General features: G+C 40.6%; 3 protein-coding genes across 9 annotated transcripts in view; all 3 read left to right on the top strand.

Moving 5' to 3' along the window:
* The window catches only part of SPATA13 (spermatogenesis associated 13), a 146,832-nt gene extending 142,521 nt beyond the window's left edge, over positions 1-4,311 (top strand). For all 6 annotated transcript variants that reach the window (XM_048294899.1, XM_048294902.1, XM_048294901.1 and 3 more), the window contains one exon: positions 310-4,311. In XM_048294899.1, the coding sequence (XP_048150856.1) occupies positions 310-491 (182 nt within the window). In that variant the 3' untranslated portion in view covers positions 492-4,311. The remainder of the gene's footprint in view (positions 1-309) is intronic.
* Positions 4,312-4,399: 88 nt separating this feature from the next.
* Positions 4,400-13,834, top strand: LOC125321694 (complement C1q and tumor necrosis factor-related protein 9A-like). 2 transcript variants are annotated; one of them, XM_048294907.1, is made up of 4 exons: positions 4,400-8,101; positions 9,630-9,820; positions 11,780-11,842; positions 12,754-13,834. In XM_048294907.1, exons 2-4 carry the CDS (start codon positions 9,655-9,657, stop codon positions 13,557-13,559), a joined length of 1,035 nt encoding a protein of 344 aa, XP_048150864.1. In that variant the 5' UTR covers positions 4,400-8,101; positions 9,630-9,654; the 3' UTR covers positions 13,560-13,834. The 2 variants fall into 2 exon arrangements, with proteins under 2 accessions (XP_048150864.1, XP_048150863.1); XM_048294906.1 differs by having other exon boundaries at positions 4,400-9,820.
* Positions 13,835-15,064: 1,230 nt separating this feature from the next.
* The window catches only part of LOC125321792 (mitochondrial intermediate peptidase), a 68,469-nt gene continuing 61,675 nt past the window's right edge, over positions 15,065-21,858 (top strand). Inside the window, exons 1-4 of the mRNA XM_048295110.1 lie at positions 15,065-15,268; positions 18,288-18,461; positions 20,219-20,307; positions 21,757-21,843. Of these exons, the coding sequence (XP_048151067.1) occupies positions 15,119-15,268; positions 18,288-18,461; positions 20,219-20,307; positions 21,757-21,843 (500 nt within the window). The 5' untranslated portion in view covers positions 15,065-15,118. The remainder of the gene's footprint in view (positions 15,269-18,287; positions 18,462-20,218; positions 20,308-21,756; positions 21,844-21,858) is intronic.

Here is a 21,858-nt window from a genome sequence, read left to right as displayed (position 1 = left end):
TGGACTGAAGTATTAGTATCTGCTGTTTGAAGTCATTCGTTAGAAATACCAGAATTTACTTGTGCAAACAATATAGTCCAGCTGTGTGAAACTGCTGCTTGTTTTTGGTAATTCTGTAATGTTATTTTTACTGGTGCTGTTGTCTTCTTAAGCCAACTCAATGCAGCAATTAAAAAATCAAACATCAGAAAAGGTGACCTTTAATAGTTCTGCCATTCAAGATCATGGCAAAATTCATCATGTCTCCTGGCTCTGTGCTTAAATTTCCCTGGCTGACTCAGGTGCTTTCTCCAACTGTTCCTTCTGCAGGTGTGAGCTATAATGGGTGTCCTGTGCCTCCTCCACACCAAACCCTACATCCCCTTCACCAGCGACACATCACTGTGCCTACCAGCATCCCGCAGCAGCAGGTCTTTGCCCTGGCAGAACCCAAGCGGAAGCCATCCCTCTTCTGGCATACCTTCAACAAACTCACTCCCTTTAAAAAGTGAGGGGCCAAGGACCTGGAAGGACATCAGCAGAGAGGGAGACTTACTCTGGAGGAGGACCTTGGAGACACAGTCAAGCTTACTTGAGCTCAGCGAATCTCCTGTTTCAGAGGCAGAACCTTGTGTTCCCTTGCACCAGGAATGCAGCCTTTGTCTTGGATAAGAATGAAGTTTGTCAAGGCTGCTCTGAAGTCCGTGTTGCCAAGTGTCAGCATTGCTGATGAAGAGCAGTCTCTCTTCTGACAAAGACAATTTGCTCTTACTCAGAAACAGCAGTATTTGATCTCTGTTTCTTAGTTATGTTGAACTAGTGATGGAATCATGCAGGTCATTGTAACATTTCATTTTTCTTAACCTTATATTCATGGCCAAATTTTAGATAGGGAGGAATTTTTCCTTAGGGATATATCAGGAAGGAGTCTTAGGAGAGTTTTCTTCTTCCTTCTGCAGTGCTGAGCACAGATCACCCATTTAAATCAGATGGAGATATCCCATGTGATTAACCAGCTATTGCAGAATTTAGTGGACCCTAATCTTTCCTGTCTTTTTTCTATTACATTGCCAAATGGCAGGAGAACGTCCCGCAAGGCCTTACCATATTCCAGATTGGAACAGGGAAATATTATTCTGTCCTATAGAAACATGAACAGAGTGTGAAATGGACTGTAAAGATACGTGCATTTATTGCACAAAAGTGGAAACGAAAAGAGCCCAGGGCATCTCGGATTGATTAATTTCAGTCAGAGCAAGATACTGCATGCATGTATGCTCTTAAATGTAGAGCTTTTATATTACTTTTCACGCACTTCTTCACCTGGGAGACTCTTCTTTGTATTTCCAATATGCTTATTTCTCTGTGTAAAAAATACTTTTTTATTTTCTCACGGAGATAATGTGAATATACAAAGTCAGAGTTGAGACAGAACATGGTGACTGCTGGCTATGTTGCGTAGGTCTCATGCTTTTTATTCATATAGTTGGACTTAGAAAATGAATAAATAGTAATGTAAATATATTGAAGCGGTCTGGATCCATGCTTCTTGTACACAGTCAGTTGACAATGGGTTTTGACCAATAACTTCATCAAAAAGAAAGAGAAATCCTTACTGGAAGGGACAAAGAAATTGTGTGGGTCAGAGATGGATTTTTGTCTCGGTGTCATCAGTCCTCATTGGAAGGGGAAGAACTTGACTTGATTAAGGTCAGCTCTGGCCAGCATATGCAATCCGTGATTTGCATTGCTTCAATTTGTGTGTGGCATGAAGTTGATCTGGGAGAATAACTTTTAAAAAGCCACCAGGAAGAAAGAGGATCCTGATATTTGTAGCACTGATGATTTCTGCTTGCTTGCTCTCATCAAGGGTGACAAGACTGGTGGGAATATGGAAGGAAATAAAGACTCGATATGTTTCAGAACTGATTTGCTATGAATGTCTTTACAGTACTTTATCTTATGCTGCTGATTAGGGGCATTACCTGATGATTAGGATAGATCCAAGGGTAGTCTTTGACAATGGGCACAATCAGCTTTGTCATGGATCTGTAATATCTGAAAAACAAACAAGGGGCTAGAGGCCAGGCATCATAACAACAATGTAAAAAAGCCTTATTTTAAAGATGTATTTGTTCCTACTACTATTGTTACCTCCATATTTTTATTTATCATCAGTGTTGTGAAGCCCACTAGTAACTAGATTTTGTGATTTCCTAACTTTATGGCCACTTCTGCAAAGCCCATGTTTGTGGTTTTGATTTTAAATTACATCTTTTGACAACTGTACATTTCAAATGCCTTGTGTATATAGTTCGGCAATAAGGCAAAATCTGGTATGCTCAGCCAAATTGTGCTCTGCATAGTGAACTTCATTGCTTGTGCTTTCCCATAGCAATGGGAGATGACCTAAGCTAGTTGAGAACTGGAAATGCGCGCTGACATTTGTGATGATCCAGCTGAAAGAAAATGCATGGGGAAGTCAGTGAAAAAAGCTGCTTGTATATTTCTCCAGATGTTTAAGCCAGCCATCACTGTACAGATTTTTTCGAAAAGATAATTCTAAATGCTCAATTTAAACACAAGGAGCAGACTTCCAAATGCAGGCATGGATGCACACCCTTCCCCTCAAATGAGTAAGCCTTTTGCGTTTCTTACATACCCATTTTTGTGGGTACTTGCCACGTTCAGGCCTGCAAACCAACGAGATGCATGTACGGTGCGAGTGGAGATGATGTTTTTCATAATCACATTTTGAAAAACTTGTTCTAAGTGCAAAAAAAAAAGTCTGAAGTTGGATTGCAGTGCTCACCCAGAAACTTTGCCAGCTGGACCTGAAGACATTATGAGATCCACACTTACATATGTGTCTTTGCTGAAATCTACTTCCTTTCAGTGCTTGGTTCTGTGGGGTGCTGGAAAAAAAATGGTTTGGGGATCTTTCTTCTGACATGTCAGTGCCCATGAAGGCTCTTCCCATATATTAGTGCTGGTGCCTTAGCCCTAAAAATGAACAGAAATGTTTGCATATGGTTTTGGATGCAGCAGGTTTTTTCTCAAGAAGTGAATTTCAGACAGATAAAATATTTCATGGTGCAGATTACTCAGGACAGTTTTACATATAGTACCCTTCAAATAGACATGGTTGTTTTGTAATGTTCTCTCTGTCTTTCTTTGCAATATGACCTTGCAACAGATTTAAGATCAAATATAGTAAGACAGGCCAAATTTATACTATGCCATAGTCTTTTAAAAAAATTATAGTGAAATAAAAACACACAATTATATTATTTAACAATTAAGACAAATATTTACTTGGGAGTCAGCCTCACTTCAGAGTCTGTGGGAAGGAGTTGCAACTAAAATATAAAAGTTTGAATTCTAGCAACTCTTGCCCTGATTCTCCTTCTGGTGACAAAATTTATATATATATCATCACAAAGTTGTGATGGCAACATCTGTTCTTTTCCACTTGCATGCTTTTAAGTTACTATAAAAAATTCTAGGGCAACTAGTAAGAACGTTTGTGCCTCATTTAGATAAAGCCCAGCCAGAGCCTTCCCAATGGCCTGCTGAGCAGATAACCTCAGACTTTTTGCATGAGATGCAGTAAAATATAATTGTCCTCAAATGTGTTCCCACTGAGTTAGGAAAATGCCAAACCATAATTGCATCCAGCTCAGAGCATTTGATGTATAAAATAATAAGATTGTTTTACAAGTGGCTCTTGCCATGCTAAATTTCACATTGAATTTTAGTGGTCAGTGTAAGAACTGAGTTCAAAGACAGACTTCTCAAATGTTCCACATTTTAGTTGTCTTGTGAAAATAACTATATCACAATTTTGGAGCCAAAGGTCTTTAGCCATAACTAACACAGTACCTTTCTCTGACTGCCTTTCTGCTTTTTTTTCTATATATGTGGCATTTGTATGTAGGCAATGCCTTCTGAACGATCTCTAATTTAAAACTCTTTGTCATAAATACTAGGGATAACTCACATATATTTTTTATTTCGGTGTTTTGTAACGCTGTACTTTCCATACATTGCTTTGCACATCTCACCCCGTGTGTGTGTGCTGTTACACTTGTTGTAAACGACGTGTCCTGGCTGCAGAGCAGAGGAATTGGCTGTGGACAGCTGAAGTACAATGTATAGGACTGCAGTAGCTTGATGTGCATTTGTTCTGGAGTAACTGCATTGCAAGGTTTATTTTACTCTTCGAACGTTGTTTGTCAAATGAATCTATTTTCTGGAAATACGTACAAACTTACATTCCTATTATTTTTCTCTTATTGTACATGTTTGAATTAAATAATATACAAAGCTGAAGTTCCTCATCTGTGTCTTATAAAACTTTATTGTGCAGTTTTAAAATTGTTGAGGGTTTTCTATTGTCTACAAAATTTCCTCTGTGATGCAAAAAGGTATCAACTATCATATTTCTTTTAGTATTTTAAAGAAAAAAAGTCACACCTTCCTCTCTTGGTTTCCCAGTAACAGCTTCAGTACTTCTCAGCAGAAGTTGATTTTAACAGTGACTAAGCCTGGTTCTGGTATTGAAGTCTTCATTGTCTAGGCCTGTCCTTGTTGCTGTCTCAGCCTGTGATTCCTGTGCTTTACCTTCTGGTAGAGGGTTCACACGGTACCCCTTGGAATACATGCAAATGCAGCTTCTGTGTTAATAAAGAGGATGGTGACTTAAGTACTGCAGTGCCGGTAAGGAGGATTAAATTTTATTTTCTTTGGAACGAAAGCAAAGCCATTTAAAGGGTTTCACCCAAAAGGCACATTCTGCAAATGTGTGTGAACAGGCTTACCTGCCTGCTTGATAGAGCAATGGGCAACACAGCTGGGGATTCAACTTCTCTGATTCGGGGAAGTTTTTTGTATCTCATTATTCTGACAGGGCAGAGGGCCACATCTGAAAAGTGTACCTGGGTTGTTCCCGCTCCAGGCTGTATCAAAAATTGGGTTTTGCTAAAACACATCACCTTTAACAAAATAACATGCTTTGCTGAAATCTTTTCATCAGAAATGTTTTGGCAAGTTCAAATGCTGGCACAATAGTTGGTTTGCTAATTCTTTACCCCTCTTTCCAACATCCAGGCTCTTATATTTCTTGGTTCACCTCAAAGATGAGAGTTCCCCGGGCCTCCCAAGGAAGCTCCTGCTGCAGTGGGATGTGTGCTGAGTGCTCCAACCTTAAAGTGAAAGGCACAGTTTGAGCACTTGGTGAGATAAGATTGGATGACAGAAAAACATACCCTGAGCAAACTCTGGAGTAGGATGTTGCAATCAATAGGCTTTCTAAGGACCCTGTGGTTCATCCGGCCAGGGTGAGCTCATTTGTGCATTTTATTTCGTGCTTGGGCAGTCAGGCTAAATCCTGTAGATTGTAATTCTGTACTATCAGCTTTTAAGTTCCTTGAGAGCTGATCTGTCAGATGGAGCTTTTTGTTTGTACAGAAATAACACTGCTTGTCTTAGATTTTTTTCGTTGTTTGTTTAGGTTTTTTCTGAAGGCTGCATAATGATCTGTGCTTGGTAACAGAGACAAGGGCTCGGGCCTTTTCGTGTTCCAGAATCAAAGGAGAAATGAAGAACTCAGTAATGAAAACCAGCACACCTCATGGCTTGTAAGGGAAGCACACAAATACTCCTCACACAAATAAATGTGTTTCTAAATGCTTTACGAAGTCCAGTTACTCTAACTAGCTGTTGGGTATGTAATTGTAAGAATATTACAAGAATGTGTAAACTGTCAGCATAACACATTTTTTGTTCATCTTAAGTCTCCATTTAGTTCACTGCAATCAGAACTTGTCCTTGTCCAGTGCCTGGTGCTGAGAACTCACCTACTGCCACTATTAGGTATTTAGGCTCTGGTTTCAAAAAACAGATACGTGTGTGTTTGTATAAATGTTTTTTCATCGACACCTCCTTTATAGACTCCATGTGGCATCCCCAAATGTCTCTGCTGGCACCTACAGCAGGTTGCACCAGACAAGTGACCCACACCCATAACACCCTCCCTCTGTTTACATTACATCCTACCTTTCTGTTGTGCATCTTGGGGTGTGTGTGTGTGTGTGTGTGTGATTGAATGACACCTGGACAACATTTTATCTGAGTTGTTTTAATGTTTTAAGCATTCGGAGTGGGACACCTGCAATGGCAGCCAAACCACTCTGCAGACAAGCAGAGGTTGGAAAGTATGCATCCACATCACTGGAGTCATATCAGTGAAGTTCAGAAGGGCAGATCTGAGAGGCAGAGGTCAGCAGAGGAAGAAGTATCACTGCTCTTCAAGGGCTGAATTTCTCTCCAAACACAAGGTGATGTAGGATTTACCAACTGTTTCTCCCAGCGATTTTTTTTCAGGAAAGCTGAAACTGCTTAAGGGGAAAGGAGGAGCCTCAGGTACACCATGGCCCCTTCCTGTAAGTACACCCTAGACTTTAGAGATACTGACTCACTGAAAAAGTGTCTAGAAGCTACTCTGCTAATAGGATGACACATATCTCATTAACCATCCATCTCATGATCGTAGTTGTCCTATTCATCTAACAGAGGTGATTAGCACAGCAATCAGTCTAAAAACTCCTGCATCTCCTGCCTTTCAGGTGCAATGTTTTTTAAGCAAATGATGCACTCTTGCTCCTGTGTAGTTATTTTCAAGTCATTATTCTGTGATGAGACAAGGCACTAAAAAGCAGCTGAAAGAAACATTTGTCTTTAAGGCTATTTCTACAGCAGTTGTCTGCTAAAAATGCATCAAACCAGATTAACTGCAGAGTCCATCAAGGTAGAGGTAACTAATGAATTACGTTATTCCTAACTGGTAGGGTGGGCTGTTTTGTAATGACTCAAACTTCTAAGTGAGAGAGGAGGCTGAGGCTAAGCACCCTTAGAAAATTTCAGATGGTGCTTAATGGGTAAAGAGAAAAGGATTGTTCGTTATGGCTCTCGTTTCTTCTCAGTTAGCACTGCAGCGAGGTTAATTTGCCTACAGAAGTTCATTGAAGTAGAACAGCGAATTGCTGCACATGGTCCTTCCTTTTCTTCAGAGTGCGGTGGACGCAATGTCCCAGGTTCAAGCCAGGGCACCTCAACTCTTGCAATATTTTGGTGTCGCCACAGGGTGGTGGTGAAGATCTTACAGAAAACTTCGTTTCTCAGCGGTGCTGCGGGAAAGTTCTTTGATTTGTGCAGAGCACACGTGTCACATCTTTGCAGTATGGTGACAGTCTCAGACACTGCAGTCTCTTGAACCAACAAGGGTAAATTAAGGCCGCTTCCTCTAACACTCCTTAACTCCTGTTTACTTTTGGTTTTATCTTTCACTGTTGATGATCAGCATTTAGGGAGTTGATGATAAGCTCAGTTGACTTCCACTAGTCCTGAGACAGCAGCAGCTTCAGTAGTTTCAAGAAACACAGTTAAGAGTTGAGTTATGGCTTTTTTCAAACTAGTTACCAATAGCATATAATTTAGTGGCCCAATAGCTTTGACTGTTGCTTGAATAGCTAGATAGGGAGCCTGCTAATTACACATTAAAAACTTTGTAATTCTATTTATTTACTTTAATTCAACCTTGTTACCTCTTTTCATAATCACGTAATAATTGTAATGCCACATTCTCAGCATTTTTAGTTTTAATTGCTATAGTCTTTGTACCTAAACCATTGTAAATTACCTGATTCAGAAATGAATGTCACTACATATTTTAGCAGCACAATAATAGTGTGAGACATGCCTTCCTTCCCACCAATCAACCAAGCTGTCAGTGACACCACATTTGTGTGATGTATTTGTGTAAAGGAACAGGGAAATCAAAGCCTTATTAATCCATTTTAACTATTTTCTTTCATGTAACAGTGGTAAAAGCCAAAGTACAGAGCACTTCAGCTTAATATTGGAATAAATAGAAAGATTCCACTTTAAACCTCCGTTTTAATTATTGAACAGCTCTCAAAATTTAATCACTGACCTTTGAGAATTTAGTGGCCCAACAAGTGCTTGTCCTCAAGGCACATATCCGAGTGTGCATTCCTTCACATGAAGCTTTTACACTCAGTTTAAAGATGCCCAAGAACACTGGAAGTACCAAGTGAACGAGGTAAGAACAAAGGTCCTATATATGTGATGATGGTACTGTCAGCTTGTGGAGTGGAGTGCATGTATGGGGACCACACTGTCTATTCTTTAGGCAAGGAACACTTCTTTAGACAACTGGGAATGGGGTTTTCTCTAAGTGGACAAGGACTGTCAGACTTCTCCGTGGGATGCACCCTATCTTAGCAACGTCATACAGAGCACTTCTTCCTTTTGCACTCTTCTGGAGTCCTTTGACTAAGGCAGCAAATGTTTATATACCTCAGAAGTAGCAAATGTTTTATCTATTTTCACCTTTCTTTAGTGCCAACCAGCAGTAGCAGACTAAGTGGGATTTTTCTGATGGGTGATCAAACATCTCTGAGTAAAGCCATTGGCAAAGACACCATAAATAATTTTAATAAAGGTAAAAAAATGGGGGACCTTTCAGAACACAGAATAAAAAGATTCAGGAACATGTCCCAAAATTAAAGTCTTACTCTATAAATTAGGTTAAGGGTATAGTTTTTCTTATTGAGGACATACTGGTGTCTCTCTACATGGTACTTGTGTGCATTGTTTCATGAGAGTGAGAAATGGTGGTGGAGAGATTAAAGAGAAGATACCATTTTTTAATCAATGCTAGTTAACTGATCTTACTCCTCATTAATAAAATAACAAATTCTAAAACCAATTGCGTAAAATTTACTCATTTTAACAATCACTTTTACCTAAGTACTTAACCTATACAGCCAAAGCTTCTGTGCATTAGACATTTATGGATATTAATTCCAAATAAAACAGGTATTAATTTTGTTGCTATTTGTTTTTTATTCCTCAGTCTAATCTCTTCCCAACAGTTGCTCTTACACTCAATTAAAGCAGCTGTATTCAGGATTAAGTCTGAATGTATTTCAATGGGTCTATATTAAAAGACAGTTTATAGGAGGGACTCTCTAGTGAAAAGATAAATATGAGCTGGACTTTTAGTAGCAAAGTTACGTGAATTGGGAGAACCCAGCTAAAGACTTGTTTTTGCCAAAAAACCCTCTTACTTGATTCCTCTCACCTTTGCCCTCATTTCACTCTGCTCCTGGTCTGACCCCTCCTCTGAGGTTATTCAACTTATTAACCCAGTAAGGGACTAACTCCGGTGAATAATAATTTAAAATAAAAAAAAAAAGTTATTGTTTTGTGGTGAATGAGGGGGTTGAATTGCCTTAGCTCACCTCCCATGGCACCATCTCCTGGGAGAGGTACAACCTCGCAGTCACAAGTAGGTGCAGGGAGAAATGCGGATGGAGAATTGTGTAAAGCTAATGTTTTAAATGTATAACAATTCTATGACTGATATCTCCATTAAAGAATTATTTAAAATATCACTCAGTAGTCCCTAGGACTGTAATTAATGCTATATAGAGATTTATAAATAAAAACAAAACAGAAGAATACACATGGTGAAAACCCATTTCCTTATTTTCCTCCCTCCACCACTGCACTCCCTTCTAAGGTGGACCTAGGCAGATGTACTTTTTCTTTCTTAAACATTTCAGCCAAAGTCATATAACTTACCTAAGAATGAAAAGCTGGATTGTACTGCTGGCTATTGTAGTCAGCACAGCAGAAACACAAAAACAGGATGTCTGCACCCAAGGGTATCCTGGCATCCCTGGCAATCCTGGGCACAATGGCATACCTGGTCGTGATGGACGTGACGGGTCAAAAGGAGACAAAGGAGATACAGGTACTATGTTCAGAATGAATGATTTAATGTATCAAATGCAAATCCATTCACTGCCAAATTTGTCTGTAGTTACTCTGCATGAATAGGATTATTCTGCCTAGCCTTCAGAAAACATTTCACACATTGGTCATTTACCTGTTTGAAGAAGGAAATATAAAGAAAGGCTAAATAATGAAAGCAAGACAGCTGATATTATGGAGATGCCAGGTTCATGGGATAAAAACAAAAGAAAAAAAGGCTTTACCTTCTATTGTGGGAATATTTTCAAGTCTATTTGAAAATTTTAAAGGCTGCAAACCTAATCCTACTTCTCTAAGATAGAAACTATATTTCTGCAAAGAGCTTCATGCCCAGTAAACCAAAAAAGCACCGATACCTTGTTTGGTATAGTAGGAAGTATGCAGTGTGAAGAAGATTTCTCTTATCTAAACTACACATTTGTGGGACCTGATTCTGAGTGTACCTACTTGCTGTAACTCAAGAGTCACTAGAGTAAGCTCAGAAATGGAGACTATTGAAAAACAATGTAGGATTCATGTCTGCTCCAGCAGGCTATAATAGAGATTTGTGTGAGATATCAAAGCCAGAGATAATCTCAGCATCTTAAAGCTAATCACCCCCATAATACCTTAAGCCTTAGGTTAATGATGGCCCTTGCATCCATGCTGGAATATCAAGGACAGGGTTGCACAAGGTGATAAATCTGCAGGCATGTGGACATATCATACTTCACCTTTTAAAATATAGAAAGAAACAAAGATTTCCATTAGCACCTTAATAAACACATACACTTAAATGCCTTTTTTTTCTGTATGCAGGGTTCCAGAAAGGTCCGAAAAATGGAAAATCTTAAGCTTACTTATTTTCATTTAACTTATAAAGGGCCTTCCTTCACTCCAGTGAGTTATCACAGGATACCATTGGATTCTGATAAACTCCCCAACCGTTTTTCCTAAATTAGTCTGTTATGATGACTGTACTGACTATTCTTTGTTTGAACAAAGTGGGGTGACTGTACCATTCTTTATATCTATGTACATACATCTTAGTGGTTTAATACATGAATATTAATTTTGTTCCTTACCAAGTCAATGAAATTTCAGCAGCTCCTGGGATGTGCCCATTGTGCAGAAAACTGCTAAAGAACTGTTCTCTGGTCCATATGGCTGGAGAGTTACTCTTGGGATATGGTTACAACCAACTCTGTTTTTCTTCTATTGCTGCACTCTGAATGCAAATCCAGTTATTTGATCATGGACCTCTTGGTCATCTGTACTACATCTGTACTACAAAAGTAACTAATATAATTGCTCTCTTTAGAGCAGTGGAAAGTCCATGTCATGCTAGGTACAGGGATCAAGAGTGTGAATGCCTTCCTCAACTCTACAGGCAATATTACTTCACTGTAATGATCCATTACCACCGGTCAAACTCCTACACATCTCTTCTTGAGGCAGGAATTTAGGATTCAGAGCATCACAGAATCATTACAGCTGGAAAAGATCTCTAAGATGATCGAGTTCAACCATTAACCCAGCACTGCCAGAACCACCACTAAACCATGTCCTTGTTTCACTGCTAGGCTTCCTGCCCCTGCAATGCTTCCAGCTGAATGTGGCTTCCTCACTCCATTTCCACTGATGGAGGCAACAAGAGAAGAAGTTTTCATATTGGTGGTCCTCACCAGGATATAGTGACTCTACATATCTCAACAGCTCACCTCTTTATGTCAAGGATTTCTTCTGCACCCAAAAAGCACCATCCTCAAGCACAGTTTCTGTCCTCTTTGTCAATCTCTCATAAGATAAAAGTATCAGCAGTGGCAGGCACTAAAAGTCAGGAATATGAGTATGTTTTACATTACTGTTTGCCCAGGATTGAAGAGGAAGGATTAAAGAAGGACTCTTCCCAAATTTTCTGGTAATTTGTTTAATGAGAATCTTTTTATTTCTGTACTAGGTGAACCAGGAGTTCCTGGCAGTCCAGGAAAAGATGGTGTCAATGGCGAGAAAGGCGAACAAGGTCAGAGAAGAAGTGTTTCAATTTAATATTTAACTATTAACTGCTGCCCTTGTGTTTGTGAACTCATCCTACAATCTCATCTATTTTTATTTCATTGCTGCTGTTAAATTCTCTCATTTGTAAACTGAGAACAGCAAACCGTACAAACAGCATTATTACTAACATGGGAAGCCAAAGGCCCTTGTGCAGAATTGATCAGGTTCTTTTCCTGATGGATTGAGCATATGTTCTTTATGGTGTCTTTTGTCTATCAACTGCTAAAGTGCCTCTCACATCATGAGATCTTCACCTTCAAAACCTTGTGCAGCAACCAGAGGAGTTTTGAAGACTTTGATCTTCAGACCAAGAATAGATGAAGGATAAATGAAGCCTGGGGTGCCAAGTAACTAGGACAAAAAGCCTTTAGTTGTGGTGCAGTAGCAGTCTGGGTGACCCAAGAAAAGCTCCATCACATAAAAATTATAGAAACACATGGCAAGCAAGTTCAGGGTGTTGTCAAAAAAACCTCTTTTTCTGATTAAATTGTGAACCATCTCACCCATTTTATATGCCAAAGACTGTAAAGAAGTGTCTGGACAGATTTTGCTTTTTCATGAGATGCTGTGAGCTGTCAGTGTTATTATCAGCCCATAGACTACCTTCCTTTCTTTGAACTTATTCTTGCTGCTGTCAGCCAGAGCACCCGTTTTCTAACAAAATAACAGGCTCTTCAGATATTATGCTTATCCTGCACTTAAATGTATGATAAATTGTGTGTACAGTGAGCACAGTATGTACAGTGGAGACACACACCTGCACAAATATTCCTCATGCTGAAACTCAATTTGTGCCTTCCAATGGAAGATCACAAGAAAGTTGTGGGGTTGTTTTGTTTTTATTATTATTTAGTTTTGTTTTTGTTTTCCTTTTAGGAATCAATGGGACTGTTGAAGAGAAGGGGAACAAAGGAGATAAAGGAGAAAGAGGACCACCTGGGAAACTGGGACCAAAAGGATTTATAGGATCAGTGGGTTACAAAGGTCAGAAGGGAGAGCTGGGACTGCAAGGACAAAAGGGGTTAAAAGGAGACATTGGACCCATAGGTCCAAAAGGGACAAAGGGTGAAATTGGCTATCCTGGAAGAGTTGGTTTCCCAGGGCCGACTGGCCCGATTGGTAATCCAGGTCCTAAAGGTAGTACTGGAGGTATGGGGCCACAGGGTAATCCAGGAGTTCAGGGGGAAAGAGGCTTGAAAGGAGACAGAGGAGACAAGGGGAATGTAGGTGCCCCAGGAGTCCTGCCAAGGAGTGCTTTCAGTGTTGGCCTTACAGTCACCACCAAATTTCCCCCTCCGAATCGCCCAATCAAATTTGACAAGGTGCTGTATAACAGCCTGAATGACTTCAACTCAGCTACTGGCAAATTCACCTGCAAACACGCCGGCGTTTACTATTTCACCTACCACATCACTGTCTACTCAAGGAACGTGCGAGTAGCTCTTGTTAAGAATGGCATCAAGATGCTGCACACGATGGACAGGTACCAGAGCGGAGAGGACCAGGCCTCGGGAGCGGCCATCCTTGAGCTGCAGGGAGGAGATGAGGTGTGGCTGCAGGCCCACCAAGGAGAGGCTTTCAATGGGCTGTTTGCAGACGGTGATGATGATACCACCTTCTCTGGGTTCCTCTTGTTCAGCACTGCTGACCCACTGGAGCCGCTGCTGTCACCCACCCCATAACTCAGTGTTACCCCTGAATGCTGCATGTCTGTGCCCTTCAGCCCTCCCTAAGAAAGTTGTTATCTGCTGGACGATTCCTACTGCATTCAACAGAAAACAGACAGTTGGCTTCAGGAACAGCTTCTGCACAAGAGAGGACAACTCTTCAGAATCTACAGTGCTGGGCTTAACACATTAGTGCTTTGGTGACTTACTGTAGGTAGGTACACCAGTTCTGAAGAACAAATGTTTTAAAACAAATTGGGGTGAAATAAAAGACAAAAGTTCCAGAATTATGTCATGTGGGTCCCTGACATCTTGTATAAACAAGAAGCAACAGTTACTTCCAAGCTAGTTGATGTCTTCCAAGGTGGCATGTGTAGATGAACTTGAAACTTGGTTAGTTTGTATCCAACCACTTTAAAATTATTTTTAAACTTGAAATTAGTGTAGTTGGGACTGCTTGCTGTATGGCGCAAGCAAGTTTCATTGTGTCTGAGTGGATTTAACAGCTTTAAAATATGGTTTTTTGCTCTCTGTGTAGTCACAGATTTCAGGTCTGAAATTGAGCAAAATGGAGTGATAGGAGGAAGTGCAATGTGGATTCTCTGATGTGGGCCGATATTATAGGCCAGTGCAAAAATACAGCATAAAGCTGCTGTACTTTAGAATTAGCTGGTGCAAAACAAATTTTCCCAGATGAAAGATAATATTTAATCAACACTGAAGCAGCCATGCCAGAGATCTGATCAAGGGATATTTCCTGTGTCATAGAACATTAATTCTGTAATTTTTTTCCCCCAGAATTTTTGTTTCCTTTTTTCCCACCTTTTCTCCTAAAACTCAAAAAAATGAAAAAAAAAATGTTGGGAAGTTTCATTCACTTCTCTTAGAAGAAAAGAATAAAGTAGAGATGCCGATGGAGATGGGTCAGCATCATGAAATTCAGTGCAAATGCAGTGTTGGGAGCGTAAGGCCGGGCTCTCATCAGCAGGGAGCCCGGAGGACAGGGGGATGTGGGCATGTTCCCACAGTAGTTGAACCCCGAGTGTGGATCACACAGAGCTCGAACGAAAAGGGCGCGGTGGGTTTTTTCGGGAGGAACAGCTGCACGTCTCAAATGACAGCGAGGGAGATACAAGGTCGCTGAGGCGGAGGAAAGGGCTATGTGAATTTTTCACCACGACGAAGTTTTTTCCCGTACGCCACAGGCTGCAAGTTTGTATCACAGAAACATCTAAACAAAAAACCGTTTTAAAATGGCCTTAGGTTGAACTGGAGAATGTGTAGGACAGGTATCAGCCGGCAGAGGATCTGGTGCGGCCGGCTCGGGCGCTGGTGAGCCGGGAAGCGGGACACACCGAGGGAGTGCTGAGAGCCCGGGGCAGAGGCGCCCGGCGGGCTGAGGGGCGGTGGCAGCCGGGAGCTCCGCCTCGCTCCGCCTCCTGGTGCCGCTCCTCCCCTCGGCGCGGACGCGCGGAGGTCGCGGCCGAGCAGGGCGTCCGGAAGCCGGGGCCCGGCCCGCTCCGCTGTGCCGTGCCCGCTCCGCTGTGCCGTGCCGTGCCGTGCCGCGCTCCCCCATGCTGGCCGGCTGCCGGCGGGCGCTGCCCGCGGCGCTGGGCCGGGCGCTGCGGGGCCGGGCCGTCAGCACCAGCTGGTGCCCCGTGGGCACCGCCTTCGATGCGAAGCAGCAGCAGCCGCTGCGCGGTGGCGCGGCGGGCAGGGACACGGTGAGCGGCGGGAGGGGAGGGCCGGGCCTGCTGCGTCAGGAGGCGGCCCTGGCTGCTGGCAGCCTCGTGTTGTTTTGCTCTGCTTGTCTGAACCTTTTTAAGGGAATTTTTTTTTTTTTTTTTGGGCGTAATTTTTCTCTTGTGTGTAATTTTTTAAAAATAAGAGTTTATATTGGTTCTAGCAAACCCAAACGTTGTGACTTCTGGACACAGCAGCGTTTGACAGTGATGGCCTTGTGCGTGGGAGCGCTTTGAGCCTCAGTGGTGCTCATATGCTCATAAAGTGGGATTACCCCTTCCCCTACCAGCCCTGCCCTGGCTGCCGGCGTTCCTGTGTCAGTGCCGTGCCACTGCACTCCGGCAGTGCTTCAGGAGCAGCCACGCTGCTCACATCCTCTTGCCTGGGCATTATTCTTGACGTTTTGCCTGTGGCAAAAAAGGGATTTGTTTGCTGATTTGGTGACACATGTATCTTTTTAGGGTGAGTCAGGGACGTTTGTGAATGTGTGTCCAGGGAATCAACAGGTTCCCGGAGAGGGTAAAGTGGCACAGTGCATACAGAATAGGTGCAGCTGTAAAATCCAGGTGTTTGCCTGCTGACTCAACTATTCCTGTCATGGTGCCCAGCCTGGTGGAGCTGTCGAACTTTGGGATTCAGAGAGGACAAATCTGACTTCTGTTTTTAATCTTGCACTTGCTTGGGAAACCTTTCTTCCAGTTCTCATGCCTCTGCAAGCACACTGGTGAAAGTCTTGCTTCAGGAAATAATCCAGTTAAATATTGTCCATTTGGCTGGTCTAGGAAATGTGTTCCAAATGATTCACTTGGCCCACAGTTCTTTTGGAATAGAGGTATGTGTTTCAGGCACACAGAGAGGCTGTGCCAGGTAGGATGTAAATGCTGAGGCCAAGCAAAGAGAAAAATGTTTCAGCCATGCAGCCAATGCCATTAAAGAAGAGAGAACTGCACCGGGCTTCATTTTTTTTTTTTTGTAATTTTTAAATTTTTATGTTAAACTTGATATCATATGTAAGAGGAGTTCCACGGCTAGTTTATCTGTAAGAGGAGATACCTCATGGTCACAAAGCACTACATGTGCAGGAAGAGCTTGCTTGGGAGGGTGGGTGGTGACGTAGGGCAGCAGGAAGACCTGGAGTTCTCAGGGATATTGCAGGATACTGCATCCTTTGGCTGAGGGAAGTGAAGGGGCAGTCTTGAGTCTCTTACAAAGCAAACATTATTCAAGGGTGCTGTGATACAAGTATATTTATGTTTGTGTGCATGCATGTATAGATACAAAAATACCTTTTTCAGTGTTCACTTCAGTCCGGTTCCTGTTCCGGATTAATAAATTAAAACATGGGAAGTGTGAGGAAAGGTTTTCTTTCATTAACAAAAAAAGAAGGTGCTTTTAGCAGCAGTGACAGAAAGAAATTAGGAAAAAGCAACTCAGAATGTCCCAGATACATACTTGAAGGGTTGCTTTTGCTTCAGAATATGTACTTGTACAGACAAGCTGACAATTTGTGGCTTTTCATTTTATTTGGATAAGTACTTGCCAGCTATATGCAAACCTGCAGCTGACTGCTATAATACAAAGAGTTTGCAGAAAGTGCATTATAAAGTGACTGGACTGCAGACTTGAAAATCCACATAGTGATTTTTAGATACTGAGGTTGAATTTGGGAAGGGATAGATGTTGTGTGAAATCATGTACCTTTCACAGTTCAATGCTGTAGTTACAAGGTAAGGAGATGCTCATGTTGTAGTTGGGCAGTTGCAAAGGGAGTGTATCGCTTGAAGTGATGCTGTTTTAACTTATATGAAATTAAGGAATTATTAGGATAAGGTTTTTCACCCAGAGGGTGGTTGGGCACTGGAACAGGCTCCCCGGGGAAGTGGTCACAGCACCAGCCTGACAGAGCTCAAGAAGTATTTGGGCAATGCTCTCAGGTACATGGTGTGATTCTTGGGGAGGATGCTGTGCAGGGCCAGGAGTTGGACTTCAGTGGTCCTTGTGGGTCCCTTCTGTCACCTGGAATAAAATACAAAACTTTTCCAAACAGTGTTAAAATGATAAAAGCAGATCTTTAATTGAAAGCCTTCAAGGTGCACAACATGGCAATATGCAGATGTGATACAGTAGTTCTGCAATTTTTATAAGGTTAATTGATTAGTATATCTATCAAATATTGTCCAATTAGAAGAGCTGTTGGATTAGGTAATTTCCCCCCTGGGTTCAGCCCTATTGGAGCTCCCCTTCTGATCTTCTAACTCTGCATTTTATTGTGTCTGCGATACATGGTGCAAAATAAAGTGTCCTTGCTAAACTAACGGGCAAGATTAAACAGAATTTTGAGAATACATCAATAAGAGTTTGTTGACTGTGAGAAAGAAAGCTGGAAAAGTACTAGAAGTTATAACTATGTATTAACAGTCTACTAATAACTATGTATTAACAGCAAAGTTACAAATACATGAAGAATGCATAAAAACCAAAAGTCTTTAGGCATCACTTCCAACTTGGGGGATTCTGTGATTCTTTAAGATCTTTTTCCTGTTGTAGGTCTGCATTGTGGAACTTCTCTATCTGCTAGTGCTAGTAATTTTGTTTGATTAGTGGTAGAACCCCTCTAAGTCTCTTCCACAAATGCAGAACGTAAGTGCTATCTACATCTACCCTTCACAAGTAAGTGTGTTTACCCTGCCCTGTGGGACAGGGCCAGGCTTGGTAGGAACTTCAGGAATAAAACTGTTCATTCCATAAACATTTTCAGTTGTTGTTGATTATTCCCTTGAGGTCTGCTTCCAGTATTTGGGGCTCTTTTAGTGAGCCTGAGACAACTGTCCTATTGCCTGCAATCCTTTGATATCTAGTGCTGCTGGCCAGTGAAGTGTTAAAATATGCTAGCTAGGGTCATTTTGATAAAATTCGGTAGTGATAATTCAGTCTTGAAACAAAGCTGCAGAAATTGAGGAGGGTGATAGTGGTGTGTTTTCGTTGTGTTCTGCACTGCAGGGTCTGTTTGGTGTTCCAGAGCTGAGCTGTCCAGAAGGATTTCAAGAAGCACAGGACAAAGCGTTGCAAGAATCGGAGCAGCTCGTCCAGAAGGCATGTTCAACCCCACCTGGGCCAGAGACCGTAATGATCTTTGATCAGCTTTCAGATAGCCTATGCAGAGTAGCAGACTTGGTACGTTACTTTTTTCAATATTTACATAGATTGTTTTAAACTGACTGAGTTTACACCATGTTGTTCCATTTTATGATTTTCTGCACAGCAGTAAATAGCAGATCAGCTCCATGAAGTTTTGTGTTAAGTCAGAAAATTAAACTGGCTGAAAGTTAATTACAAAGGCTGTTACCAAATGGTAGGTAACTACAAATCCTGTCAAACTGTCCAGTCTATTTTTAAGACAGATGTAAAAATAGTATAGAAGCCACAACAAGAAAAACAACAGTGAAATCATACTTGTATTTCTGCTGTAATATTAATACATAAGCTCTCCAGCATCACTTATATTGTGGCAAAGAGGGTTTTGATTTCAGAGTTAAAGTTGGAGTGGCAATGCACATGTTTTAAGTTATGATCATTTATAGGTGAAGGTCCATGAAGAACTTTCAGATTAAAAGCAGCAGATGAAACTCAACAGTATCACTTTATTAACACAATAAAAAGGCAACTGTTTCCTAGATTGTAGTTTTTGTGGTCTACAGATTTAGAGTACTTGGCCTGATATTCTGTATCACAAAATGTTAAATTTAATAGAGCATTTCATATTGCTCTCTGGAAACTGTTTGCCCAAAGTCTGTCTTTTATGAAAACATCATTCTTTGGTTCAAAAAAACAGAACCAGCCTTCATACTGAAATCAGTTCTTAGGTCACTGAGTTTTTTGACTTGGGTTTTCACATTTGAATGTCTCTGTGTGTTTTCAGTTCTCCAATCTTGTTTCTTATTCTTTTCTAGATTTAAGACATCTTTTGCGCCAGGCACTTTTCCTTCTGAAAGTACTTACAACCTCTGTCTAGTCACTTGTTCTTAGGTTTTTTATAGACAATGCCTAATTCTGCTTAATCAATCAATACCTAAGTAAAACACTAATGTCAGAATTCAATTGCCATAGTTTTGTATCAGTTTGCTGAGTTAAAATTGCCTCCTTTGTATTATTTTCAAGTTTTTTATGTTCAAAGATGCACAGCTTGCAGAACTGTCTGGAAGTAATTTGGTGATTGTTATCTGTTGTTAGGAATTTTGATATCTGTCATTCAGCACCTTTTCTGTCAGTATTATACAGGATTTTAAAAAGGAATTCTAAGAAGTAAAAATCTTAAGTGTGTAACATTTCTAAGGCTGCTTTTTGAATCAAACTGCAATCATATTTTATACTGTCAGCTTATTGCATGTACTTGCTGTAAAATCATGCCGAATATCTTCAGTGTATTCGTAGACTTTGAAATATTCCTGATCTTTTAAGTCTCTATAATTTCAATGTCAGAACTTCCCTGCTTTCATGTCTGCAGTCATGGAAGCCCCTAGCTCCCCAGCTCCCTCTTAGCATCCTTTTATGCACATTTGATGCTGTGCTTTCTTCTTAACTAGAAATTTTAGTTTAAAAAATATTTTTAAATAACATTTAAATACATTGGAGTAGCTCTGTGTTGTAAGGACTCTAAGATACACACTATACTTAAAATGTTTTAAGAAATGTGTGAGTTAATGGTAGTTATTGGAAAGACACAGGCACTGTGTGGTTTAATAATTGTCAGCAAAGTTTTCCAATCAGCTTTATGTTTTAGACAAAAAAAAGGGCAAATTCTGCAAAATGATTGCATAGAACTGTAGAAATAAATGTTAATATAAATGGAATTGCTTGAGTGCAATTTGTTTATAAACCAGGATTTTTTTTTTGTCTTTTTGCCTCACTGTTTTCTTGTTCTACTGTGTCAGGCTGATTTTGTAAAAGTTGCCCACCCTGACTTTGCATTCAGAGAGGCTGCTGAAGAAGCTTGCAGGAACATTGGTACCGTGGTAGAGAAGTATGTTTTCTTCTTTTTTTTTTTCTTTTCTTTTTGCTGTTTCGATGTGCATCTTTAAAAAATACTGTATGATTATCTATGAAAACAGCAATCAACAAAAAATACTTGCACGTGGGAACAAAGTGTCAGTCTTCTGATATAGATATTTAAGTGTTTAATTTTGTTACAGTATCTCATGAAAGGTTTTTCTATTTTAGTTTCAGTTTATGATTCCATGTCACTGAAGCCCATCAAAAGCTCAAAGTGACGTTTTTCTAGGATTTGTGATAATTCACTGGTGATTGTAAAGTTTATGTACAAAGTGCTTGAAAGTGGATTGACTTGGATTATGCACACCATGTGTAACAATATGACTTTAATATCTGAATACCACTTCAGATATAAAATCTGTATAAAGAAGTTATTCACATATCATCCTGAGAGGCTCATAAACTATTGTGTACATGTGTTTTGTTGCCCACTGTATCTCACCTGGGAATGCAGCATAACATGCCAGCAAATCCAATGGACACAGTATTATCTGCATGGGGACAGTGCTTGTGTGTGGAAGTGTTCTGGGGATAGTAAGTTCTCAGTCTATTCCAGTGGCAGGCAGCAGCACATTTATCTGATGGCAAACTTGAGCACAGGTTTTTCTTTAATGGAGTCTTTTTGATGCCTTAGGATTTTGGTTTTTATATTTTTCAGATCCTGTGCTGCTTTAGAGTGTAACTCTACAACTCCATATAGCCTGTTAGCTACTGTTCTCACATTCTGGTGAGGCATAACAAATCCTCTCTAGGCCTGAGACTCAAGGACACCTTGTTGTCCCAGGCCCCAAAATATGTAAACAAAGCCTTGAAAAAGGGGGAACAAACTTGGGGTAATGATATCATTACCTGAAATTGTAATTGGAGAATTAACCCTGATATGCAAATGGACCCAACTTATTAAAGTGTGAAAAACCCGTGACCTGTCATCCGTTTTGGGTGTAGCCCTAGGGCTCTGTCTGCCCATAGTGTACCTTATTGAAGGCCCTTCAATAAATACCCCCTCTTATTCTCTTAATTTTGTCTAGCCTCTGTTTTTATGTAGCCCCACCAAGGCATCACTTTCAAAGTAAGGATGAGAAAGTCATTCTCTCACCTGTATGGTCTCACCATGATTATCATTGTTCATAAAAAAATAAGCAGTCAGTATTAGGCTTGTTCATATTGCCACAAAATCCAATCCAAAAGTATTTTTCTATCAGATGCACAAGACCTGTTTCCATGCTGGTTTGTCCACACATGCTTTGTATAGAAATTCTCTACTTTTTACATGTGATTGTGAACCAGAAAACATTTTGAAAATACAATGTTTGGCTTTTAATGTTGTTTCACTAAATACTGCCTTTGAATGAGTAATGCCAAGAAACTGAAGTATTACTCTGTTGCTAGTGCATGATTCTTTTACTCTGTATCTTTTCAGATTAAATACAGATGTTGAACTGTGTCAGAGTTTGAGACGCCTGCTAGTTGATGAAACCGTAATGAGTTCCTTAGATCCAGAAACCAGGTACTTATTAATGCT

Source organism: Corvus hawaiiensis, chromosome 2 (assembly GCF_020740725.1).
Source record: "Corvus hawaiiensis isolate bCorHaw1 chromosome 2, bCorHaw1.pri.cur, whole genome shotgun sequence".
NCBI lineage: Eukaryota > Metazoa > Chordata > Aves > Passeriformes > Corvidae > Corvus > Corvus hawaiiensis.
The sequence above is the reverse complement of the archived record's forward strand: the minus strand, read 5'-3'. Positions and strand labels throughout refer to the sequence as shown.

Excerpts from the sequence above, each read along its gene's own strand:
- LOC125321694 (XM_048294906.1), top strand. The coding sequence starts at position 9,601 with ATGTACTTTTTCTTTCTTAAACATTTCAGCCAAAGTCATATAACTTAC. Across the intron at positions 9,821-11,779 it reads AGGAGACAAAGGAGATACAG|GTGAACCAGGAGTTCCTGGC; the intron begins GTACTATGTTCA and ends TTTCTGTACTAG. Across the intron at positions 11,843-12,753 it reads TGGCGAGAAAGGCGAACAAG|GAATCAATGGGACTGTTGAA; the intron begins GTCAGAGAAGAA and ends TTTTCCTTTTAG.